The sequence below is a fragment of the Podarcis cretensis genome (genome assembly GCF_951804945.1).
Source record: "Podarcis cretensis genome assembly, chromosome: 9".
In the NCBI taxonomy this organism is placed as follows: domain Eukaryota; kingdom Metazoa; phylum Chordata; class Lepidosauria; order Squamata; family Lacertidae; genus Podarcis; species Podarcis cretensis.
In genome coordinates, this window is record NC_137178.1 from 43,085,329 (window position 1) to 43,113,180 (window position 27,852).

General features: G+C 41.5%; 1 protein-coding gene across 1 annotated transcript; it reads right to left on the bottom strand.

The window, feature by feature from the left end:
* Window positions 1–2,814: 2,814 nt before the first annotated feature.
* On the bottom strand, window positions 2,815–23,322 carry GASK1B (golgi associated kinase 1B). The gene is made up of 5 exons (XM_079990464.1): window positions 22,904–23,322; window positions 20,782–22,107; window positions 7,982–8,196; window positions 5,026–5,252; window positions 2,815–4,466 (listed from the first exon to the last, which is right to left on the bottom strand). The coding sequence occupies exons 2-5, from the start codon at window positions 21,749–21,751 to the stop codon at window positions 4,259–4,261; spliced, it is 1,620 nt and encodes a 539-aa protein (XP_079846590.1). The 5' UTR covers window positions 21,752–22,107; window positions 22,904–23,322; the 3' UTR covers window positions 2,815–4,258.
* Window positions 23,323–27,852: the final 4,530 nt, after the last annotated feature.

The following is a 27,852-nucleotide window of genomic DNA, read 5'->3' on the forward strand; positions in this document are numbered from 1 at the left end:
TGCTGGCCACATGACCCAGAAGCTGTCTGCGGACAAACGCCAGCTCCCTCAGCCTATGGAGCAAGATGAGCGCTGCAACCCCAGAGTCATCCGCAATTGGACCTAATGGTCAGGGGTACCTTTACCTTTAATTATTGTTTTTCTTCTATGTTTTTAGTTGTTATTTTTATCTGTAAGCCACATTGAGTGGGGGAGAAGAAGAAGAAGAAGAAGAAGAAGAAGAAGAAGAAGAAGAAGAAGAAGAAGAAGACTGAATCAAATTTTTCCCCATCCCCCATTCCAAGCCTAGATGGCTGGTGTGCAAATCCATAACTACAGTAGAAATGCCACTAGCTTTGGGAGGGGTTCTGATTCAAAACTCATGGTATTGTTACGATCCAGTCAAGATCGGTTTTCATAAAACAATGCAGGTTCATTTAGTAAGGAAAGAGGAGGGGATCACAGTACTCCTTTAGCAGCACTCTGTTTCATATGATGTCCTTGGCTCTTCGAGGAAAGTGGACACAAGAGGCTTACACTCCTCAGTTACACAACTGCTCATAGCAGATGTTGTCCTTTAGGGGAAGATTGTTCTTCATTTATCCTGGTGGCTGGCCAGTTGTGGGGGAATAAAGGAGGCCCTGGTGAAGTCTGAGAGCCAACCTGGTGTATTTTCAAGACTTATTCAGGTCAGAAAACTAGCATATTTTTCAAGAAGAAGAAAAAACCCTGGCATATTGAAAACACGTTCTGGCCTAGCCAATGCACTTTTATTTATTTTTATTTACCTGGGAAAGCATTTAAACATGTGGCCTTCTGGCCAGAGCTGGCCCTACCATTAGGCAGAAGATGGTAGCCATCTTGGGCAGCTGATTCTGGGTGTCATGAAAGGGAAGAAAATAATGTTGTATTTTTACTGCTAGGGACGGGAAGAGGTGTTTCTGGGATTTCCCTCCCCCCCCCCTTGGGTGCCAAAATGACTTGTCCAGCTATGCCCCTTCATGTGCGCATAAGCCCTGTTCTCCACCTGCATTCTTAAGTGGTACATTCCCAGAAGTATGACATGATTTTGAGCATCAGCCAGTTTGTGTTGTTTGAAGTTATTGCCATTGCTTTCCACCTCAAATACACAAGATTAGCTTTGAACCTAAATATGTTTGGAAGAGCAAGCACAGAAAAACCCAGAGGATATATTTAAAGGCAAGATATTGGCAACCATTACAAGTCAAATGAATAAACAACTAAAAATATTTCCATCAAACAAGGTTTCATAATCTATCTTGGGTTGTTTTTCTAAGCTAAGCTTATTCAAGTTTAAAAATAAATTAGTGACCTGTGCTTTTCAATAGAGTTAATATAATTACTTCAAAGCATCCAATATTTATAAAGCTGTGAAATACTGTTTTTAGCTTTTTATTTTTTTTACCAAGACAACAGCAGAGACATTTTTTTAAATCCTCTTATAAAACCAAAAATATATTTAACATCAGCAGTGCAAGTGAAATATGCTAATGCTGCAAAAATATACATAAATTCAAAGCACAAACATAGATGGAATCAACTGCAAAGTTGTTACCAACAACACAATCCACATTACTCTGTATTAATATTCTAGTGAGTCTTGCTAATATTTCAAATACATGTTTGCTTGGTTTTTACTTTCATTGTTTAATTTCTATACATGTTTTCTTCTATCTTTAGACTAATTTCAGCAGAAGGATAGAGTTGCCTGCTCTCAATACATTTCATCTTTTACAGTAATGTTTGCCAGCAAGAGTTTCATTAAAATTTCATTATATTGCTGGTCTAATACAATGTGTTTTAAAAGGACAGTGCACATTCAGGTCAGGTTCCATGTTGACCACAAAGAAAAGTCCCAGAAAGTTCAGAGTCTGATTATAATTTCTGTTGTCTGCCAGTTCAGACATAAGAAGGGACTATTTCTTATCAAGCCTTATCTCCTTGGGTAGAATGTTTGAGAGCATGGAGGAATGAACACCCATCTCTCCAGTATATGCAAAGACTCCTAGCACCAAGTGTGCAAAAAGAATTTATTCACAAGTCTCTATTAAACTGGATGGGAAATATTGGGGGGGGGGGTGTTTCGTGTGTGTAATGCTGAGCTCCAAATTGGAGCATTTCTCCTTAATGTAATAAACAACAACAATAACAATGAACACAGTTTTGTAAATAAGTGGGCACTGCAATGGGGATCTGAACAGACCTGTTTTATCATTTGCAGCAAGAGAAAGCAGGGGATTCTTAGCGTGAGAACAGCCAGCAAACATCCCTAGATTTTATAATTATGAAAATATTCAGAGTTGTTTAAAAGTTGGCATTTCACCCAATATTTTTCTTGAATATTTCTCCCACACAAAAGAGCTTGGATTCCTTGCTACTCCCATTGCTTCAGACTAGTCTGGAATGTGAAAATATGTCTGATCCCATGCGCCCATAAATGGAAAGTAGCCTGATACAGATTCTTACAAAATAAGTGACTGAAACAAGGGTATGCTGCTCCGTGTTTGCCTGGGAAAGCTTTGTTTCATAGTTCATTTTGTCCCGTTTCCCAGGCTGGAATAAAAGCCTGCTGCTTAATTTAGCTGTCACCCTTGCCCCAGCAGTTAAGGTGAGCAGGGGAAAAAAATGTAATAGCATGTAAATGCCTGTGGCGAGTGCTTGTTTGGCACAAGCCACAGTTGGGGAAACGGGCACACAAAACACAGGGTTGGATTTATGGATACAAAAAAAGGGCGGTTTTCTTTCAGGGACAAACATAGGCCATCATAATATGAGCTATTCAATCATTTACATTCAGCATGCCACCATCATGCGTGTGTATAATTAGATACAGGAGTGATTACAATCTCTCATACAAAGAACAATAGGGAAGAAGCTACTTTGAGAACTTATACTGCAGTGGTGTTGTGGCCTGGGGGGGGGGTTGGTTTTATGCTTTCCATTGAGGCAGTTGACTCCCTTTTCAGCCAAGCCCTTCTGTCATTTGCAGCTGAATGAATAAAGGGCAACCACCTGAGAATGAGATTCTGTACCTATGACCCAGAGACTTAGGTTGGTTAATCCATACTCTAAAACACACTCATCAAACTATACATTTCAGGATTCTTTGGTGAGACACAGGACAATGCAGCTGGTCACTATGAAGCTATACAAATACTAAAGACTCTTGAGGCAGACTCTATCTCCAGGATACAAGAGGTGCATTTGCCTCCGTCCCATCATGAGTTCAAAGCCTATATGCTAACAATGAGATTGAAAAACCAGAACACAATGCTTTATGTAAAGCTTCCATACTAGTGACAATACCGATATTCATGTCCCTTTTAATTATGGCTTTATCAGTATTCTTAAAAATATATTAACTGGAAGGAATGTCTTCAAAGTCATGTTTTATGATATCATAGAATACTCAAGAACTACAATTACAATTGCCAGTATTTTACATACTGAAAACCTGATTTCATTGGTTAAACAGTTAAACAAAGGTAGACGGTTCTCTGCAGAATTTTTGAACAATGATTGAGATTGTAGACAAGTTCTAAAAAGAACCTCAAAAGCAAGTATGAAACATAACCATGAAACATCTGCTTAGTTCAATGGGTAACATATTTCCTTATTTTTTAAAAAACTAAATATAAAATATCATACTCCTAACTCCAAGAACACTGAATTTGGTCTTTTTACTAAACAATACTTGACACATACAGAAATATCAACAGCAGTTGGGATCTGCTATTTTTGTTGGAAAGAAACAGAAAAATCCTTCTATAAATGTTTTTCTGAAGCTAGTCTGCAGCGATCCTAAAAACCACTTTTTTTAGAACAGTCCCATTGAAATAAGTAGTCTAAGATGCTTTTTCCCCTAAAGTGAGCAACATCTATTGAAATCAAATAAATGGTGAAACTTCTACCATATATTATTGGTGTCCAGAGTAGAAACAAAAATAGATATAAGTATGGTTTATAAAGCAAGTGATTTGGGATGCTTACATCTCAGGATCCTTTAGAGAATATCTATTTAAAAAATGTTTGAACATTTGTTCATGTGTGCTTTATAAATTAAAAGTATTGTCAACAAGTTCACATCAGGTGTGCCTGTCTGAGTTTCTTATTTAATGAAACTCTGTGACCCTTTCATTAGAACTAGTTTTTTTCTCATTCCCCCATTCGACACAATCTTATGTGTGTTTACTTAGAAGTAAGTCCTGCTGTGTGCAGTGTTTCTTATTCCCATATAAGTGTGCACAGGACTGGGCCTTCATTCATTCATTGGCAGTACTTTTGCCCCATGAGCATTAATGTAAGTAAGAAGAATTTTGGCCCTCTGTTCGATCACATCAATTAATTTATCAATGCCTTGACGACCACCTTGGCTTTCCCAAAAAATTCTGTCAAGGAACAAAGACTGTAGAATCTTCTCTCGCAAACGCTGGCTTTTCAGCACGGAGACTGCTGATTCAGGGAACCTGCAAGTAAACAAACAAGTCAGCTCTGATCAAATTTCACAGGAACACTTTTTTTGTCAGTGATTTAAGCCTTTCCTATTTTTATACATCATTATTTCACTTGTATTAAATGTAAAAGAGGCAAGGCGAGTTCAGTCCTCCCCAAAACAAGTATGTCAAATGAGAAGCAAAAAGCAGGTAGCAAGAGTGGTGAGACCAGTGAAAGGCTGAAGATTCAAGAAGCAGAGTTAGAACAGGAACAGCAATGAGCAATATTTGTGAGATCTCCGTATAATATGCTTTGTATATAGGAAGGTAGGCATGAAGAGGAAAGGGCAGTGATTAATCAAAGTGTAGTGAGAGACATCAAGGTCAAGAGCCCACAATTATCCACATGGAAAGGGACAATGCTTAGAGTCCACATCACTGAACTTAGCCCCAGTGTTCTTACAGCTCCCCAGCCATGTTGCTTGATGCCAATGTATGGCCAGACAGAGAGGCCTGGAGATCTGCATTCAGCCTTTGGCTGGCCAGGAAGCTCCCCACCATATACACATTGCTGGTTTATTATAGAACTTACTCATTTATGCCTTGTAATATTTTGAAATCCAGATTGTCTTCACTTCTGTCAAAGTAACCTTTATTATCTATAAAGACTAAATGCCTTGGATCATCTTTTCTCTGGATAATGTGTGTCAAATCAATGTTATCCTGGTCATCACATTTCAGGTTCAATCTTTTCTGGACACAGAAATCTTCTTTGCGTGGTTTGAACCCACAGCAGTTCTTGTCCAAGCGGTGGTAGATCTGAAAATGAATTCAGGTAAATCATCAAGATGCAATCATATGAAAACATCTACCAGGTTTATGGGATGCCACTAAAGCACATGTGAACGTGAGGCATCACAACTGTTCATCAGCTTTAGAAATAAATTAACATCCTTAATTCATACAGAGCTGCTGCTTCCTGACTCCCTGGAGTGTTGCTTTCCAGGCTTGAGAAGAGTCAGCTACATGTACCATTTCTCTGACTCTGTAGAGGAGCTGTTTCACATGTTACAGGGGAAAAAATAGACCCTAGCATTCCCAGAACCTTATTAACATTTGAAGACAAGACAGGCATATACAAATGTATAGGAAACTTGCACTTGACAACTACCTAGAGTTGTGACACTCATATTCCCATCACACATACATGTGGCCTGCAAAAAAGAAAAGTTTCCTGAAATATGTTTTGCTCAGCTCTTATAATATAGGGCATACAGGATACCTATATATTCCATGCTCAGCATGATTGCTTCTGCATGTGCAATTTTTGGCATGTTCATGTTTGTTATTATCATTCCTTCTTGGCAAGCATCTGTTTGTTTGGGCCCAATCCAGCCACTTAGGTACAGTTGCATGCTTGCAACACTCTCCTCCAAAGAGCTGCCCATTTGTGTATGCCTGGAATGTCAACCAAAGGGGAAGAGGTCAGTGGCAATCAGCTCCCATGCACAAGGGTATGTGGGAAGAGAGTGAGGAGGATACAAAGGGAGACTAGATCATGTTGCAAGTTGTGCAGCATTAATAGTAGCAGTACCGTCTGACCAAATAGCAATTTACCATTCTGAAATGTTGCACTACTTGTGTCATTAATTTCCTCTGCATTATTATTAATAATAAAATAATAATTTATATCTCGCCCATCTGGGTGGCTTACAACATATATAAAAGTACAACAAAACATCAAACATTTAAAAACAAAATATCCTACACAAGCAACAATCAAACCAATAAATCAATAGAAACCAACAACAACAATAAACAGTTTACAGTTATACCCAAATTAAAATAACCGCCAACCCCAACTAACCATTTAACCAACACTAACCCGACAAAAATAAAACAGAGGAACCAAAATTAGAAGAGTTTAAAACATTTTAGCCAGTTGCCCCAATCCAAGAGTTGTTCCAGCAATGTCCCAGTGGCCTCCTAGGAGCCTCTTTTAACTCTTCAAGGTGAGTCTGGGCTCTGCCCCCTAAGTCAGGTGGAAATGGGCCTTGCAGCAGGGAGCAGGTCTTTCTTCCAGAATTCGCTTCCTTAAATTTCAGTGTGGTAAACTCAGCATGTGCTCTTTCCCAAACATAAATCCGTATTTTGTGTTCTTTCATCTTGCTATGACTGCTTCAGTTTACCAACACACTCCAGCTACTATTTCTGAATAATGATAATGGTGCCATGCTTTCTGCTAAGCTGCAGTGTTTACGCTACAGGCCCCTAAATTTCAAAGCTAATGTGGCTTAAATGTGGTTCCCTAGAGAGAAGACCATTTACTATATACTCCATTACTGAGAGAAATATTAATGGTTCCACATGAACACATTGAGACTGCTACAGTCTCTATGCTATTCCTGTATGGCTGTTGCTATGTTTAGTATCCGTACAATAAATGCCATGACTTTCTATTGGGTGCCAAGCATGACATACTCAGGGATATACTGAGAGACATTAGACGTGACAATCTATTTTTAGTTTAGAAATCAATGTCCTGTAATAGCCAAACCTATAGTGTTTGCATATGAATTATACTTAAATACTGTATGTACTACCTACGTGCCATTATGAAAACCAGCAACTCAATGATTTCTGCAATTTACAAGTGTGCAGAAAGCTGAATTGTTTTAGAAATCAAAGGGCAATTTATACATGTAACTAGAAGTTACAGACAACCAGAACCTTCTCCTGGATTTGCACCAATGGAATGACTGAAAGCTGCATGTGTAGAAACGGAACTCTAATAGTACCCTGTTGCCAGCATCACATGCTCTGGATAGTATATTTATTTAAGGACACCTAACCAGGATTATTTCATGTTTCTCCTTGTAGTAATAGGTAATGATAGAATTAAACATTGCCTCCCATTATATGGGTTGGAGCTATGACTCCACCCTTTAGCTTGTTCTTGTGGTTGCTTTCATTTTCCCATGCAGTTGTGTGTTAAACTGTTCATCAATAAACAGCCTCCTGTTCTGGGCTTACAAAGTGAGGAATCTTACCTTGTAAGAACTTAGATGAATGAGATGAATAAGATGACTGCCCTACATGGTCATTATTTGATCAGGGGCAGGGAAGGAGATCCTCTGTGGATCATGGTAAAACTCTGAGAATTTCAAGCTCCAGACAGTTTCATAATGATGTTCTTGAATTGCCAAACTTGTAACCTCACATTGCTACTTCTGCCCTAGTCAGGAACACAAAGACTTCTTTGCAGTTCTTAAGAGTAAAGAATTGACACAAAGGGACCAGAATTTCCTCAGTTATTTCTAAAGTGAGTGAGTTATAATGGAAGGGCTAGGACATGTCAACCATTTGCCCTCTGGGTAAGAATTTTCTATAATACTTAGTTTTGACTTCTAATTTCTGTAACACTTTTGCATTGCAGGTTCCACATGTGGCTCCTTTACCACTAGAATTTTTTATATAAATAGCTTATTCAATAAAATGTGTTGCTACAATTAATCCTGTATACCGGCAATAAGTCCCATTTGTCTTACCTGTAAAAGAAAATCAAGTAGTGCCATCTTGGACCACTCATAGTGATGGATATCTGTACATCCCCACTCTGTTTTGGGTACTTTGCCATTTTGCCAACACTTTTGCTTTAACTGTTGCTTGTAAGCCCCCCATGTTAGCTTCAATGATGAGTGTGTCTCATTATCGGTCTGAGCCAAGGAGGTATCCCAAAGAATAATAGGACACGGTTGATCATCTAATGAGAAAAAATAAAAAGACCAAACAAAACCATTAATGTACTTAAGATTTGCATTTTTCAACCCTTGATCATTCTGTAGGCATTTCCTAAAATCACAGTAGTTTTCCACACATGTTTTTTAAAGAGGTATTCTAAGGATGTGGTAGGATGAATAAGAAATCAGCAATGATTTGACTTCCTTTGGTTAATGTGGTCATACTCCACATGTAAAGGAAGCCACCACAGGAAAGGAAGATCCCTGGACATTATAATTATCATCACTGTCTGAGAATAACTGCTGACTTTATGCTACAAACCGCTTAAAACAATCCATCCTTATGAGAAGATATATTAAATAGATTAGAAGTGGTTTGACAGATCAGCAGCTGATGTAAATCTCTGTAGCACATTCAATTTCAACAAAGCAATATTCATTTATGAGAGCATCATCATTAAATGATATATGCATGAGCAAGCCATGAATTCCATCTTATAACAAATAGATTTATAGCCTCATCTTTACCACTTTGGGGGTTTTTTCCTCTTTAGCGATGTATGATTTTGTAACTACAATATCTTAAGAGAGACAGGATGTATAAAATATATGTGGCTGAATCACTCCCAAAGGTAAACCTACAATGAGATTGTTCAGGCTATCCAAAATAAAAGCTGGGCAACTCTTAGCACATGGCATGGAGTGCTTTCATGCATTCTTGGTGCATGGTGCATATGTTATACAGCACACATTTGAAAGCATATGTTTTAAAATCTGCTTAGCTCTACATTTGGAAGCAGAGGTGACTATGCCTACTTCTCAAGATCACACTAAACATGAAGTGGTGGGTGTCTGCTTCCCCCCTCCCATAGAATTCTAGGGGTACCAAGGGCCAGATTGGACATAGTTTGTGACATGATCCCTGACAGTGTTCAGATGAGGATGAGGTTCAAGCCACTTTTCCCAGAGCAGGACCTGCAGTAGCTTCTCCCATGCCCTCCCAACCAAAGGATATGGCCCCTACCTCTTTCCTTGGACTCAGGAAACCATATTGAACAGTTCCTCTGTTTCCTAGAGTCTAGGACACACCATGCAAAAGTCAAAGGATACAACATCAGGCAAAGGTCCTTTAAGGAAAACAGCTGGCTTCAGATGGTGCCCTGTTGGAGCAACATCTTTCATAGCTCAGTTAGCAAGGCCCATTAGGAGCTGTCCAGGGTCCTGATTCTTGCTGAATGGTACCTTGCCCAACTAGATTTGACCAGCCTTGGCCATGCCTAATCTGACCTTCCTGAAAGAAACTTAACTTGATTAGACCTTTCCAACTTCCCACATGAGGATGAAACCCTGAGCACAAGGGATAAATCTGGTCCAATATAACAGTTTTGTCTTAAAGCAATAAGCCAGCTAGGGAAGCCTCAAGCTGGATTGGAGCTGTGATGTGGGGAGAGGGGGGATTAAACCCGTTGTCCCCACTGTGGTCCCAGTTGGAACTGGATGCCCGTCACACCATGTTTGCATTTTCTTACTATTGTGAACTGGAAGTATGGTGCTGGTGGGCCCAGCCACACAGGAGCAAATGGCATCACAAACATAAAAGAAATGACAAAAAAATTCCTTCCAGTAGCACCTTAAAGACCAACTAAGTCAGTTCTTGGTATGAGCTTTCGTGTGCATGCACACTTCTTCAGATACGAAAGCTCATACCAAGAACTGACTTAGTTGGTCTTTAAGGTGCTACTGGAAGGAATTTTTTTGTTTTGACTATGGCAGACCAACCTGGCTACCTATCTGTAACTGGAACTATAAAAGAAATGTGCAGGAGAGGGACACTGAGCCTTCCTTCCCTGTTGCCCAACCCCACTTTACCTTACATTCTCTCAGTCTCTTTCTCCAGGCATTTGTCTCTCTCTTTCCTGCCTACTTCTGCTATGGAAAGGAAGAAAAGCATTTGGAGCAAAGGACTATGGGTAGTCAGCTGTGAGAGAAGGAAAGCATTAGCAAACCTCTCTCCCATTTCACTGTTAAAATGAGTCTTGCCCACCAACTTCCAATCTATATATGATCAGAACAGGGAATACTCCCTGTGAAAAACATTTCCCTACACAAACAAGCCTAGGTGTGTGGGAGGAGGCTAGGCTGGAAGCTTTCTCTCCAGTTTTCAGGGAGGATTTTTATGTGTAGAAGAGAATTCTCTCATATTAGCTCACACCAGCTTTCCAAAGTGGTTCAGCCACAGCACAGATTTCTGTTGGTTTATTTTCATTGTTACATTTATATCACACCTTTCCCTTTTCCCCAATCAGGACCTACAGCTTTCCCCTCCCTAGCGTTTTTCCCCAACTGGGTCACATCAGGTATATGAACGGGCATTTGGAGATTAAAGCAGGGTGGTGAGGAAGGGATTGCTCTGTCTAGTGATCAAAGTACATCCCCGTCTCCTCCCCCACTTTCTAGCTAAACCAGCCAGTATGTCTATAGTCACAGGTCATGGGGTGTTTTTCTCCCTGCAAATCAGAGAAGTACATGTCTTCCTTATTCCTCTCCTCTGTACATTGACCCTGTCTTGCTTTATAAAAGCACATTCCTCATGTGAAGCCCTTCCTGTTTTTCTTTTTCCTTGCTTCCTCCCATGGGCTCATGATGGGGAAGGGGGATAGAAGAGAGAGAGAGAGAGATACAAAAGTTTTGTCTTGAACAAATGTGAAAACTTGCCATTTGGAAAGAACAAAATGCAGTTAAGGTGAATCAACGGAAATGTGTGCGATTCACAGGAAACAGACCTAGCAAACATCAATCATCCCAAACAGTGCTATCTGCAATGTGTTCGGCCAAAACAGACTCAACTGAAACAAATAAACCTTGTCCAAAGAAATACAGGAGGGGCAAAACTGGAAGACATTGAGTGTCACATTATAATGTGAATAAAATAAACATAATTTCTTCTGCAGCCCATCCTAATGGAAATCTTTAGCCATACTGCAATATATTTTCTACTGATTAAGAATTCCTCCAGGTCTTCTTATTTTACATCCATGATTCTTGGTGCTCATGATGTTACCAGGGTAGTCATATGTGATGCTGCTTTCAATACTGCAAAAGTTTTGGTGTAGCCACACTGTTTCATCTCCTACCAGTGCATATCCTGCAACTTCCTGCTAAGCGCCCCATAACATTTTATAAACAAATATATTCATTTATTTATTTTTCCTGCTTTCATTGCACTACAGTTCCTCTGGGCAGCAATAATGAGGCAGCATTGCAGAAGATTTGCAAATGAAAGCAGAATAAATCCGCCATTATTTCATTATTATTGTGTCAAGAGCAAGTTGCAGAAGACTCTCAAAATAAAACGCCCGTCTGGAGGGGCCCTAAGTCACAGCTGCATTAAAGGATCCCTTGAGTGAACAAGGAATCCCCTCAGTAGAAACAGCAAATATAAATGTTTAGCTAAATGATCCAACAGCTCACATAGCAGATCTACCAGCCAGTGTGACTGAAAGGCCATGTCTCTCACCTCAAATAATGTCATCTATTTTATTTAGCCTCAGCTGATATAAAAGAAACCTTGAGCTAGAAGCAGAAACCATTAAGCTTCCACACACATATACCGGTCCTCCCAGCAAGCAGACTCCATTAGCATCCAGCCACACTGTAGGTGGGGAATGAAAAGGAAATGGCAACTCTGTGGCCTGCTGTTTTGAAATGCCCCGGGATTGGACAGGAAAAGCTATTACTGCAGCCATGGGAATGCTTGTTCTGCACTGAACCTGGAACCTCTAGCCAACCTCCCATCATCCCACCATTTTGACTCTCCATTTCCATTAGAAAAACCATGCACCATATGGATCACACAGAGCTCATAGGAACATAGGAAGAAGCTGCCTTATACCGAGTCAGTCATTGGTCTATCTAGCTCAGTATTGTCTACGCCAACTAACAGTGACACATAGGATTTCTCATCCCTACCCAATGTCAGGGATTGAAGCTGGGGCCATCTGCACAACAGATGATCTAACTCTTGTCCTGTAAGTAGCTGAGCAAGAAATAAAACTATGGAGAGAAGGAGGGGAGGGAGAGGGGGAGGGGGAGGGAGAGAGCGCAATGCAGAATCACTAGCTTGGTGATAAACACAGCATTGCTGACATACCAGCTATTTTTACCTAACTTGGTTTCCATCTCCATAGCAACTTAGTGCCTCGCCTACACTAATGTATCCTTCTGATTTCCTAATGTAAGAATTGCAGTTTTGTTACATTCTGCTACATAGTCAGAACATGAAAAAATCACCTTAGAGAACTCTTGCCTGGCTCTTTTCCCTTAAAGGCTTTAATTCCCTTAAAGGCTTTCCCCTTAAAGCTATGTTCTCTTCTGCAGGTTCAGTCACCTGGTTCTTCAAACACAAGACTGATTAAACCGCAGACTATAAAACCTCCAAAGGATTCAGAACTAAAGTTGCTCTCAGAGGTCCATGCATACAAGTGTAAAGGATGGCAATGCATCAGTAAGATTTTGGGAGTGGCCTAAGCAAAGTAAAAAGGCAAGAGGAACTGAAAAGCCCTTGCCAAAACCCCAGAGTTGCTGCCATAGGCATTTCCATTGTAAAACTATAACAGTATCCCTCACATCCCCTGTTAAGTTCGCAGAATGTAGCTAGCTATACATTCAAAAATTATTTCTTTTGTAATAGTAGACCCCTGCCTTCCCTTGCATCTGGACACATTAAAACAGTCACTGATACAGACAACCATCTCCCAGGATATCACTCCTAGACCTGCAAGTCTATGCAAGTACAGATGGGGGCATGAATCAAGGGCATGGGAAATCTGTCATACGAAGCAGGTTTTCCAACTTAAGGAGGAGTAATATTGTAACCCAGACCTGCACAATATTAAGACCCACCAAACTAAGCACAGCTCATTCACAATTCATGTATTGTGAAGGTTTATCAAAATCCTGACAGCTCACAATTTGGGATGGGAGAGAGATTCAATTCCATTTGCATTTATAGATGAACCTACGTCATCCACACTTTCAAATCCATATGCAAACTGAAACAGCCATTTTTGGAAATCAACACTGTTAGGGGACATTCGGCACAGAAACATGTGTGTATACCTTTAAGAAGTTTCTGGGGTTAATTGGCTGCAGCTGACTGTTGCTATAAAGGAAAAAAGCTGAGTTTTGTAGCTTGCCTGCAGGAATAACATCCACCAGAGTTTGTGTTTATTGTTTAGTAATAAAGTCTTTGTTTTAGTTTGGGTTTTTACACCTATGTCTCCTGGAGTCACTCTGTCCTCTGCCACCGGCTGGAAATCCCCCTCCAACAAACACATACTGTCTCTGAATTTTGCAATGCAATTCTTGTGCCAAGAAATATGTACAAAATACAAATGCCAGGGTTAAGTATGCATGCAAAAAGTATGTATTCATGAAAAACGGCATTCAGATATGCACTATATAAGGAGAAATTGTTTTGCGAACTTTTGTACATTAGGCAAAATTGCACAAAAAGATGTGTACTGTATATTGGGAGAAAATTGCATCAAAATACTGATGAATTTTCATGCAGACTTAATTTTTTAACAAATCACAAACTGATGTAGAAATATGGAGTGGGAAAATGAGAAACTGAGAAATACTGAAATTGACAGATTCACCCATCCTTTGTCACCATACAAGGCTAGCAGGGCCAGCCCAAGACATGCAGGAGGGGAAAAATAATCACCGATATGACCTATAGCTTGTACTGTGGGGTACACAAATATAAGAATATAAGGAGAGCCCAGCTGGATCAGGTCAAAAGCCTATATAATTCCGTATCCTAGTCAACCAGTGGCCAACCTGAAGCCTAAGGGAAGCTTTCAAGCAGGGCTGAGTGCAATAGCATTCTCCCCATTTGTGACTCCCAGCAATTGGCATTCAGAAACATAACGCCTCTCATAGTGGAGGAAGAACATAGCCATTGTGGCTAGTAGTCACTGATAGCCCTATTCTCCACTCATTTGTCCAATCCACTTTTAAAGCTATCCAAGTTGGTTACATCTTGTGGATGCAAATTCCATTGTGTAGCTGTGCGGAGTGTGAAGCAGCACTGTCCCTTGCCTGTCCTGAATCTTCCAACATTCAGCTTCACTGCATGCCCTCAGGGTCTAGTATTGTGGAAGAGGGAGGGAAAACGTCTCCCTGTCCATTTTCTCTACACCATGCACACTTTTATCACTTCCTTCCTTACTCGTCTTTTTTTCTGAACTAAAAACCAACAAACATGTGCTGTGACCCAGTAGCAGCCTAGGTGGGACTCTCCAGATATTGTTGGACTCCCAGCCTGCACGATCACTGGGATGAGGAGAGACTGTCTCCGATAGCATCTAGAGAGTGCCAGGTTGGTTACCCCTGTTGTAACCATTCCTCAGGGAGTGGTTCCAGTCCCTTGATCACTTTGGTTCCTCTCTTTTGAACCTTTTCCAGTTCTACAACATCCTCTTTGAGGTAAAGTGACTAGAATAGTACACACAGTATTACAGCAAAAAAAAACCCATCTACCTCAATCTTCCTTTGGCCCCTGGTAATTACGTTAAATATCAGGATATGAAAGCAAGCTGTGAACAAATGCAGTTAAATCTGATCCAGGGCATGCAATAAAACTGAATACTTCAGCAAGGACAGGTTTTCTCCTTGTCCTTTGCCCAAACATTAATCATAATGATGACGTTCAATTTTAAGTGGGGGGGGGGACAGCATCATAAACACGTTGCTTGCCGGCTGCTGCTTCTTTTTTTAAAGGCGGCACTCTGACTACGCTTATCAGCATGTGGCAATCGCTAGAGTAACATGGTAAATGGAATCAATGGAGCTTCCCCTTCTGTCTGGGCCAAGTTCCCAGCCTCTGTTGGTACAAGACCAATTACGGAGTGAGCAAACACAATGAGGCTAAAAGTCAGTCAGATGCTCTTTCATACTAAGTATATTTCAGATGAAGGCAACTCTGAATATGAGCTCGTTCCTTAGCCAGCATTGCTGCGGTACTTTTGCCAGCAACAACAAGGGTTAAAGTTCTGCTTCTCACTCGTCTGCAGAGGACGTGAACAGAGGCAATGTTTCTAAGAAAGCTTAAGATGTTTTGTTAGCTCTCGTCCAACAGAGTTTGTTCACATGTTACGCTGAACACAGATGGAAAGCTGATTCTACACACATACAAGTGTTTGTGTGACAGAAGGTACACATGGTGATTTGCAGAGCTCAGTTGCTATGTACACAGACTGAAGAAGAAGAAGAAGAGTTTGGATTTGATATCCCACTTTATCACTACCCTAAGGAGTCTCAAAGCGGCTAACAATCTCCTTTCCCTTCCTCCCCCACAACAAACACTCTGTGAAGTAAGTGAGAGACTTCAAAGAAGTGTGACTGGCCCAAGGTCACCCAGCAGCTGCATGTGGAGGAGCGGAGACTCGAACCCGATTCACCAGATTACGATACTACCGCTCTTAACCCTTCACCACACTGGCTCTCAGTCGTTGAACATTAACGGGTGGATAACTGTCCATGAGTACAGCTAAACTGGTAGGTACATAAGATAGTACATTTGTCAAGTGTAATGTGTGAACATCCCTACAGCCAACTCTCTTCACAGGTTCAAAACCCTGCACAGCGCATTTGACTAGAGAGGATCACAAGGCAAGAGGATCTAGTGTGGCAATGAAGACTGCCATAGTTAATACCTTCCAATCTGAAAGTAATCACAGCTTGGAGCAAAACCTGCTGTTGAGCAAGTGGATGGCTCTTCTACTCATTAATGGTGGCACTCAATTTCTGCCACTCCCCCTACCCCACAAAGTGCTACATCCCATACTGTCCCCCCAAAGTTCCCAATTATTAAGGAATGGAATTCAGGAATAGGGCCACGGGGTACTGCAGAGAAAGAGGAACTTGCTTGTAATTCCTTTGGATCCAAGCTATTAGCTATTCCCAATTCTTGCCACTAGCTGTTTTTTTCTGACAACATTTGTGTTTCAACACCGCCAAAGAAACCTGCTTCTTCACCATTTCAGTGACTTGATCTGTTTGTGGATAAAGAGATCTTTGCCAAATCAAGTCCATGTTGCAAACATAAGGTAAAGGTAAAGGTACCCCTGCCCGTACGGGCCAGTCTTGACAGACTCTGGGGTTGTGCGCCCATCTCACTTAAGAGGCCAGGGGCCAGCGCTGTCCGGAGACACTTCCAGGTCACGTGGCCAGCGTGACATCGCTGCTCTGGCCAGAGCCAGAGCCAGAGCCAGAGCCAGAGCCAGAGCCACACACAGAAACGCCGTTTACCTTCCCGCTGGTAAGCGGTCCCTATTTATCTACTTGCACCCGGAGGTGCTTTCGAACTGCTAGGTTGGCAGGCCCTGGGACCAAGCAGCGGGAGCGCACCCCGCCGCAGGGATTCGAACCACCGACCTTTCGATCGGCAAGCCCTAGGCGCTGAGGCTTTAACCCACAGCGCCACCTGCGTCCCATGTTGCAAACATAGAGCTATAAATAATAAAATACTCTGCATGTCAGGAATCCGATTGTGCCTTGACATTCCTGTCGTACAGCTTATTTTATTATTTGCTTTTAATTCCCCCATGTTAATTCCACTTTTCCGCCCAAGTGGCCCTCAAGATGGCTTCCCTCACATTTACACACACCCCATAGTTTTCCCCACACATCCATCATTTCCCTGATTATTCATTTCACCATTGATAGAAAGCCCTCCTTTAGAGTGGAATCTTTTCCTTCCTTACGAATGAGTGGCTCTGCTAAATAAAAGCATCAAACCTGAGTGCTGGAATAGATCTGGGGAGAAGCAGGTTCAGACTTCTACTCAGTTTGACACTCCTTAGGTAACCTCTGGACAGCCCCTGTCTCTCAACCTAATCCAGCATCCACAGGTTGCTGTGAGGAAGCAGCAAGATAAAAGAAAATATATAATATATAAAAACTCCTGCTTTCATATTTCCTCAGGCTAAGATCTAGAGAACCATGTAACTAGTTCTGTTCATCTAAGGTTTGGACATTTTTATAACAACGAAAACAATTTCCCCCATGCACTCTCTTCTTTTAAAATGTAGAGGTTTGGGGGCAGCCAACCAACCAACCAAATAAAGCCCCAAACAGATCTTTGACTCCTGGACCTATTCTACCCAAAGTATACATATATTAGAAACCTTTATTCTTATCTTTGCCACTGCTCACAATCCAGGCTCAGCAAACACAGATGGCTGAGGAACTGAATCTATGCACTTGCTGCAAGTTTGTCTCCCTTAATATACACCTATCTGTTCATCCTCCTCCACTGCCCCCCCCCCCCGGGATGAAGGGCCTTCATTCAGCCAACATCACATGTGAGCTCAGGGACAAAAGCAGCAAGTTTGCAACTGACATTACGAATTATGGTTTGTTTGCTTTGCAAGTCAGAACTATGGGAGGCTTCCCTCTCTTGCAGCCCCCATGCCTTTATAAATTTTGATCTGTCAACAGTAATGAATCTTAGGGGGGAAAGTTGTCAGGAGTCAGCTTTCCCTTCTAATAATGCAGACGTGTCACAGAACAATGTGAATTAATTCTCTTGATTTAGAAAGGTTCACAATTCATTTGGGCAACTGCAAACAGAGTGCATTTTGTTAGGCTGTCAAATGTGAAAAGGACTTCAGGCAGGAGAGGGGTAAGGGGGGAGCAAGGGGGAATGCAAGCGAAAGTTGCTTTATATGAGCTTCCTAAGTGCATCTCTGAAAAAAGGCTTCCACCAAATGAATGACAGCTTTGAGGAGCTTATTTTGTGAGATGTTAACATGGCAGCAAATTTGTCTTTATATATCACATCGGTGCTGAGGCAGGCTGAAACGGAGACATCGTGTGGAGATGTCAGCCCCAAAGCTGGATTTCAACAGACAGAGAAAGTCACTGGGTACAAATGTTTCTGTAACCTCACCTGGAAATACATTTGCTGAATAAGAGAGAACTGAAGGGTCCAAATGAGAATTTACTGATTATCTCATGTGTTTGATTTTCTTGATTTATATTTACTCATTTGTGTGTGGGGGGTGTATATATTGCTTTTCTATCACAGAGATGTGGGGGTCCAAGAGAGCTTGGTGAATAAAGCTAACTGACAGCTCAATCCTACGCATACTCAGAAATAAATCCCATTGAGTTCAGTGAGGCTTAGCGCCAGACTAAGTGAGTACAGGCTAAGGGGCATGGGTGGCGCTGTGGGTAAAACCTCAGCACCTAGGACTTGCCGATCGTATGGTCGGCAGTTCGAATCCCTGCGGCGGGGTGAGCTCCCGTCGTTCGGTCCCAGCTCCTGCCCACCTAGCAGTTCGAAAGCACTCTTAAGTGCAAGTAGATAAATAGGTACTGCTTTATAGCGGGAAGGTAAACGGCGTTTCCGTGTGCTGTGCTGGTGCTGACTCGCCAGAGCAGCTTCGTCACGCTGGCCATGTGACCCGGAAGTGTCTCTGGACAGCGCTGGCCCTCGGCCTCTTAAGCGAGATGGACGCACAACCCCAGAGTCGGTCACGACTGGCCCGTACGGGCAGGGGTACCTTTACCTTTACCTTTAAGTGAGTACAGGATTGCAGCCCAGGTTTGCCTCTGACCCCAAAATAACAATAGTCTATTTCCACTTCACCACAAAAGATTCTCCAACACAAGGCCCATTAGAGATCATTGGAAGAATTCCCATTCATTTGAGTGGGACTTGTGTTGAGTGGATAAAGTCCACAGTTACTATTGATGGTTAAAAGTGGATGCTTCAAATCCAGAACATTTCTGGGGAAAGTGGTGAGCTGTGGCTGTTCTGCATTCTGATCTCATCTGTAGCTAAGAAACTGCTTGTCGAGAAATAACCAAAATGAAAACTGGCTATTCACTTCCTCCTACTCATTGCATAACAACAGCTCTTCATGTCTGGAACATCACCAAGGACAGAACACGAGAATGAGAAAGGGAAAAAGAAAGAGAAATTCAGTCTGACAATCTAGAATAATAATGCAGACTGAAAGCAACGCTTCCTAACGTTAGGCTAAGAGCTGTCCACAAGGGGCCTGCAGTCAATCATCTGTGTGATCACACTGTCCAGGATCCCTAAAATGGATTACCTCATTCCTTCTGAAAGCTCTGCAGCAGTAAAAGCTCTCACTAAAAATAACATATGCATAATGTGCCTTCTATGCTCTGCTAACCTGAATATCTCTTGGAAGCAAGCAATGAAAGCACATCGCTGCTCCGAGAAATCTATTGACACTCTCGTAGAGTCTGCCACTGGGAAAGCTTACAAAATGTAGATAAACCAGAGACTGTTATTTTATCTGCTTTCTGCAGCCTGCTGCCAGTGAATTTTTATTTTATTTTTCCTTTACTCGTCTTTTAATGCTGGTAACAGATTTTGTATAAAATAAAGTAACTATTGCTCTAGGTCAAAATTAGAACATAAATAGCAAGCCTGCTTTAGCACTGATTCATTAAAATGCAGTGCTACCTTTTCCAGCTATCACTACCGCACTGTGCTATATTACATTATTCTGACTGAAACTTCTGCCCAAGCCATAGTTTAGCGCAACTGTGGCCTATGAGACACATATACCATGGTGGTTTTATTTTGGTCTTATTTTCATTTCATTTCCAGATTCGCCTAATATAAGAAGTCTTGAAGTTCAATGCCTAAAATATTCAGCATCTTCCCTTGGCACACTGAGAAATAAAAAAGAGTTAAAAGCAAAGTCATCGTTATATTTTTTTCATTGTTTGAATTCTGGGGACTTTGCTACTCTCCCCCCCCCCCCTTTTATTTTTTATTTTCTCATTGACAGTAGGAATAGAGACTAGATAATGGCTGATTGTCCTCTAGTCTGCCTGTGACAGAAAATGTCGGTGCTATGCATCTGTGATAACCAATAGTGTTGGAAGAAATGTAGCTTTTATCATATTAAGGGCCCCACAGTTCACCTTAATCAATCTGAAGAACTGCCTGATGTTTCTTAAATTAAACTCAGGGCACAAACCACCAGGCACTGCTGTTTCACATCTTCCATTAAATCCACAAGTTTGCCCACAGAAGTTAACAGATATTGCACAGCTCCATCAGGGACACTATCTTTGGCTCATAAAGTTTTCTAGTATAAAAAACCAAAATCCAATCAAGTCCTCCTGTCCAAAACCCTGATGTGGTTTGCTATATCTGATGACAATTTCAAAGCTCTGCCACACTATCAATTTTCCCTTCTCATCACTTTCTGCAACTTTTATATTAACTATGGATAATGAATCTAAATAAAAATACTCACACCCTCTGCTTTACATTAATTACCATGCAAGCAAAATTGGAGTCTCCCCCCTCCCACATTTTATATACATGCTGATACCTGGAATATTTATACATTCCAAAGTGCGAAAGTTTATCTGGAAACCTGAAATCATTTTTTCGCTTATCTGAAGGGTTTTCTGTTTATCTTTTGACTCTACTCTTCAGGGTATTTGTACTGCATTTATTTCTGGTTATTGAACACACATGCCCAATAGTTGGGCCGGGGTGGGGGTAGGAATGCCCTGGGTTCCTATCCATTATGTAAACCAATTACCTTGTACGAATTCTGATTTCCTGCTTACTGTAGGCAAGGTCCGGTTCAGCCCCAAGATCCTGTCCAAATGGAAGGCAAACACTTCACTCATGTCAAGAGGTCTCTTCATGAGGCCACAGTGCCCTTGGCTGCAAACACCTCCTTCGGCTGACCTGTTAACCATAGCAGCCCCCTCAAGTACCAGAAGTACTCCATACTGAGAAGGTGCCTCTTGTATATTCTCTATTTTGGAATCCGCCAGATGACGCATACTTAAGATATCATCTTTGCTCAGCCAAGATGGTGGGCTTTCGCTGTACATCCTGATATTGCTCTCCAGAGCACTGGGCTGAACATTTGCTCCTCTGACCAGAGGTCTCCAATGTCTCTTGTCTTTCTTGGGTGTTACTTTCTCTTTGAACTTCTCCTGGTGCTCCCTTGCTATCTCTGAGACTGCTCCTGCTCTCCTCTTATTCATAGAATTATTAGTCCCATGAAGTGGCTTTTGGATTAAGCTCTTCTCCTGGCCAGCGACAACCAATGGGTCCTTATTTTCATGGTGCAAAGGTACTGTTTGTTTCTTCCTTCGCTTGGGCTTCACGGTGCCTCGGATGTTGGCAGGTTTGCTGCGCTTGGACCGCAAGGTGATATATACCACATTGGGCAGTGCTGAAGTATCATTTGTTCCCATCTGGGGTCTTTCCAGATCTGAAAGCAACAAGGTGTCATCCAATGGGATTTCGAGGGAAAGAGTCTGGGCAGCATCTTGGAGATTCTGGGAATTTGCTTTCAGGGGTCTCACTCTGTGCTGTGGGACAATGTGACCTACTTGGCTGACAAGGAACCCCAGATATATCACAAAGGCTGTGCCCAACAACAAATTCCTTCTGGTCCTTGGGCACCTGCCACTCCAGAGTCTCAGCAACTGGGGTGCGCACAGAGAGCAAATGAACCAGTTTAAAATTTGGCATGTCTGATCCAGGAAGCTCATTTCTCCAATGAATCAACATGATGAATGTAGCTTAGGAATTCACTGGTTGCCTGCTAGGATGGTGATGGTGATGATGCATGCCTTCTAAATTATCGGATTTCTCCTCCTTTTCCAGCTCTTCGTGTGTGTGTGTGGTGTACACACACAAACACACATACACACTGGAAAAGCCCAAGGAATGTGAATGTTCAGTTGTAATTAATCTGACAGGCTGCCCCAACAAGCTGTTAAAATCTTATCTGCCACAACAGAGGGTGTGAGTTTGTTTCAGAGAATGAATGGAGTCGGCTGTGTAAACACAGTTAACTGAGTCACAGTAGGAAAAGTCTGGGAGTCCCTTCTGGGCTGGCGCAGGGCTATAGAGGATAGAATTATAAATACCATTTTATAGTCATCATCATTCGTGGAGTTATTTTTAAACCCATGTAAATCTTTATATTTTAAAGCTACAGCTAAGGAATATATATTTTGGGGTATATATTATATTCACACCAAAAGGAAAAAGATATTAAAATGTCCCATATTATGTATATCAAATTAACAGAAACCCATGAAAATACCCTTCCAAACACAGCACAAAATGAATTTATTATCTACAATAACTGAACATGTAATAACAATTGTGAAAAGGAGACATCTTTCCGTGATTCAGTGAAATCAGAGTTTCCTCTTCCCATGCTAATGATAGGGAAGATGTTTTATAAAACCACTTTTGCCTCCTATAATTATGCTCAGATATTGCATTAGCTGCCCTACCCTACCCCAATCAGGCATGCTTACATTATTTTATAATTCTCTTAGGCCTAACTTGAGCTAAACATACCCGCCAACTATTAAAATGCTTCCTGGCCCTGTGTTAAAGGTACATTGCTATTAATTGCATATATAAGCAGTGTCTCAAAAAATGGTCTGGATGTATTCACAAAACTATGCTACTGCAAATAACAACTGTAAGCTGTTCCTTGTTGCAGCAGATTGGTGTGAGTGCTCGCAAGCCTTTATGTTTGTGTACACACACAAGTCCAAGAGCAACAGTTCTACTGATAATAAACAAATGTGTACAAGTCTGTGAACTTTATTACACAAGCACACACACACCCTGCAGTGGAACAAGAAATCACTTAAGTTCATTATTTTGAAAAAGCATCTTACCTACACAGCTTGTCTCAGTCTTTGTCTAGTAAAACTTCTTTTAAAAACACAAAAGAAACTGTGCTGGTCCATGCAAAAAAGAATAAAAAATCCAAAATCCACAGTTGGGCAGTATCTTTCTTAGGACCATCCAAGCTGTCACAAAATAGGGAGCAAGCTTTCAAGTTATCCAAACCTGTATTTCTGTGTTCAAAGTCCTGGAACACACAAGTCACACATGACTCTACAGCTCATGTTTTGGAGACTTCACTGCAAACTCTACAGACCTTCAGAATGCTCTGACTGTACAGGGCGGTTGTTTCCAGATAAATACTACACACTTACATGAACTTTTCGTCATTATTTTTTAAGCTATTTTAAATTCTGCATTGGAAAACCCCAGTGTGATGTCTTGTTTCCAAAAAGAACAGCCTTCTGTCTGCTTCTTTCTAACTCCTGGGAGCCCCCTAGTGCAAAAAACAGTTAAGAAATACCAAGCCTCTTTACTGAGAAGAAACATCTGGGAAGTCTTGACAATTTACAGCAGCGCACCTCCGCACATCAAACTAGGCAGTCATTTCCACTGAACTGGGTGAGGCTAGCTGTGATTCATTCATTTTATTGGGCCATCAATGCCGCAAGAAGATTGTAATCAAAAACGCGTAAGACAGAAAGGGGCAAGAAGGAGGTGGTAGTGAGGGTCACAAGGGAACAATATATGTTCAGTTCAATTCAATCCAACCTAACTTTGAAGTTGGGCACTAAGGGATTAAGCCAAAGGTGGGGTAACAGCAGCCGTCCAAGTGTTGTTAGACTCCATCAGCCCAAGCCAAGCAGGGATAAGTGTCAGGGATGATGGAAGTTGTAGTCTAGCAATGCATGCAGGACTATAGGTTCCCCATCTGTGGGTTAAAACAACAATACCCTGTTTGAGGAGAGTCCTGTAAGTTGCTGAGGCCCAGAGGAGGAGCCCACCCACCATGAAATAGCCTTTTTATTACTGATGCTCCATAATGTTGTACACAGCCCTGGGATCTTTTGATAAAGGGTGGTCTATATATATTGAATAAATAATAATACTGAACTGAACTGGGGGGGGGTGCTGTCTGAACAGCCCTCTAGTTGTGCTCTGAGGCACCTTGGCAGTTAAACTAGACTGTTGGTCTCTATGAAGAAAACCTGACTGAAGACACAAAATAAAATTCTTCAAACTGACAGGAACAACCTTGCATTAATCTTCTTAGCATATTTTTAATATTCCTCCCTGCTTGACAAAGTATTTTCTTTCCTGGTGAAAGATGCTCTGGAGGCTGCTTTAAAATGTCGATGACAAGAGCCGTACGGAGCAGCCAGAGTCCTTGTACTCTTCTCACCTAAGTGGAGAAATTCACTCCTGACAAATCCCATAAGCTTCCCCCATGTATGAAATTCAACCTGATTACATTATGATCAGCCTCTGCTGCAATTTTCTGTTTTGATGAAAATGCAAACAATATATAAGCTACTGATATTTTAGTGGGTGCTTTTGTACTCAAGTTTGTTTTAGGCCAGGCTTGGAATGAATTCATTCCGTTGAACGAAGAAAAAAAATGCCTTGTGCCTTTTTATCAGCTGTATGGCTGGCACAAATTAAACAGGGCAAGCCCTTTCGAGTATGGAAATACAATGATGAGAAAGCTTCACCAGTTGACATTCTGTATGCCAGGCATCTAATTACAAGTCTGTGGCCTCTGATTTAATTTTGGGCCCTAAACTTCCGCTTGTACCATTCTGAATGATGGGGAAGATGACAGAAGACAGACTTTTTATGAAAAGGTTCATTTGGGTCAACTTGAACTAAACAAGTTTGCTTTTAAAAAAGGCAAACTTGAACTAGATTCATTTCAAGTTAGATCAGAGGGTCAGTTATACCTAGGGGGGGGGATGAGGGGTTTTTTTAAGGATACCTGAAAAGAAGTACAACTTCGCATCCCACCTTAAATAATGTAACCTGGTAACTGGAATCCATGTGAGAACTCCTTAACAGCTTGCTGCATGGTGTCAGTAACAATAGGAAAAGGCAATTGCCTGTATTCTTCATGCACAGGATGAAGCCCTGCTTTACCACCTCTTTGCTTCAAGATTTCATGGTGGCCATAGAGGGATGGAAACAGCAGGTTAGTGGCTGCAGGAGACTCAACCACAAACAAGTCAGAGGTACTCCATGATTCCCAGTCATGAAAAATCAATCCTCCGTATTTTTAAAACTACATGAAATAATAACAATAGAAAGCAACAACAATAATAATAATAACAATAGAAAGCAACAACTCATCTAAACAGAATGCCTGCTAGTTGTAAACACTCTAGGACTGCAGAAACAAGTAGGGTATTTTCTAAAGATGGAAAATAAAGCCAGTTGCTCTAGATTGCATAAGGGAAAGGAAGCAATGGTCTGGGAAGAGAGCTGCACTAGGCCTCCTCGTTCCTAATATTTTTAAACAGACCTCAGATCTCAGACATCAGTCCGACTGTATCTTTGGGGCTTACTTGCAGGGAACTGGATAAAGACTACAGCCCTACTGTAAGTGGACTAATAGCATAAGCTTTCCAATGACTAAATCTGTAAGCCACAAGACTGTTGTTTTTGCTACTACATTCCTTGCCAACTTGAGTCAGAGCGTTGTTTCATCAGGACCGCCAGAGGGCAGTCAAGACATTCAATTATGATTTCGTTTCTTCAGAACCACAATAAATATGTAGCCATGCAATCCAACCACGTCTGCTCAGAAGTAAGTTCAACTGAACTGAGTGGGGTTTACTCCAAGGTAAGTGGAGTTAGGGTTGGATAGGCCACTGTTCTGGAACAAAACCACAAATCTAGCCTACATCATCCTGGATCCAAGAAAGCAGTTCATTTGTCCAGCCAGCCAGCCAGCGTAATCAAACAGTTCACCCGCACAAGATAACATTCCACATGACAATGCAGTAGAGTTTGCATGTGCTACTTGCTTCCCCTATATCCGCCTCTCTTGTCGCTACAGACACTGGAATTCCCTCTTCCTCATATCTATTAAAAGCACAGGAGTGAGCCTCGTCCACTTTTGCAACCCATGGGCATAGCCCCCCCCCCCAGATCCACAAAAATTATTGAAAAGCCTTGAAAGAACAGTACCCAGTTAACTGCTGTTCTGTCCACCCCCAACGAAAGCCTTCCCCTTGTAATGTCCTGTTTAGGGGGGTAATTTCCCCCCCTCAAAAAAAGCTGACCAACTTTAGGGGGAGATCTCCTTTAAAAAGGCTTATCAGCTTTGACAGATCCCATTTAAAAAGTTGAACAACTCTGGCAGATCCCCTAAAAAAAAAAGCTCAAAAACTTTGGCAACATCCCCCTAATAAAAATTCTGGCTACGTCCATGTTGCAGCCCCTACTCTGTGGTGGCCTGCAGGTGACTCAAGGGGGTCATGAGTTGCTAAAAACAGCAGAACAGTGGAGACATTTGCTGTGTATAAATACAGTGGTACCTTGGTTCTCAAACTTAATCCATTCTGGAAGTCTGTTCCAAAACCAAAGCGTTCCAAAACCAAGGTGCATTTTCCCATAGAAAGTAATGCAAAATAAATTGATCCATTCCAGACTTTTAAAAACAACCCCTAAAACAGCAATTTAACATGAATTTTACTATCTAACAAGACCATTGATCGATAAAATGAAAGCAAAAAACAATGTACTGCAGTCACACAATCAAGCAATCAATAGCTGAACTGGGTTCCACACAGTCACAAAAACAAAACAAAAAAGCAGTAAAAACAAAAATGCAAAATAAATAGCAAAAAACATGACAGACCTCAGCTAAACACTCAAAATGGAAGTGTGGTGCTCAGAACGGAAGCGTTCACAAATCTGGAACACTTCCGGGTTTGCAGTGTTTGAGTTCCAAGTTGTTTGAGTACCAAGGTGTTTGAGAACTAGACAAGACAAGTATATACTAGACAAGTAGTCTTGCTTTCTGTTTGATAATCATAACCATCATCACCACCTACCTCTCAATTTAGTCATGGCGAGGGAACAAAAAGAAGAGGCCTACCTAGTCCCTGGTGGGCTGGGTTTGGCTCAGTGAGTCACAAAATTCTTCAAAAAAACAGAATGGGGTTAACAGCAGCAGAATGTGTGGATTTACTGATGCATGAACATAATGGCTTAGATCCTAAGTTCCCTTCCAGAACAAAAGTAAGGTTTCCTTCCTTCCTCTTTATTCTGCAGCCCCTGAATATCTGTTTCTAGGGTAAGGGGATCATTAGTAATAGTATGGATCATGATGCAGCAGACTGAAAGTGGAGGGAAAGTGTGATTCACTTCCAAGTTAAAGTGATTAAGGGTCGGTTGAGAAGCACAGCTATAATGGCTGTTCCAATCACAAGAAAGGAAAGTGACATGTTAGTAGAAGAATTTTGGGCAGAATACAGTCCCAGCTCAGTTGGAAACAAGGTTTGGTAGAAGGGGTTCTAATAATAGAAAGACAATTCTAATTAATTGCAGGAAACCAAAGCTGTCAGAGGAAAGTTAAAAGAGGCAAATCGTTAAGGAAATCAGGGCTGGCTGACTCAAGTTTGAGTCAGCAAGACTGTCAAGAACATCTGACAGCGCTTTAAAAGTCACCTGAAGCTACAGACTGCAATGCAAAATGCCAAGTTCTTCTGTATTATAAGAATTTCCGAACAAGCCTATTCCTGAGGAAAAGTCAAAGCCTCGGGAAAGAGCCATAGCTCAGTGGCTGCCACTTGTGCCTAAGTAAACGTTATCATCCTTTTTTGGAGAAGAGTGTCCCCTGTCCTGTTTGGACTTCAAACAGGATACCTTTTTTCACGTAGCTCATCCTCATTCTCAAAATTGCATGGGCAGAGGGTAGGGTGGGTCTGGGAGAAGGAGTCTAAGAGAGAGAGAGAGGTTTAGCGTTGGCAGAAGGTGCGTCACAGAGAGCGAGAGAGGG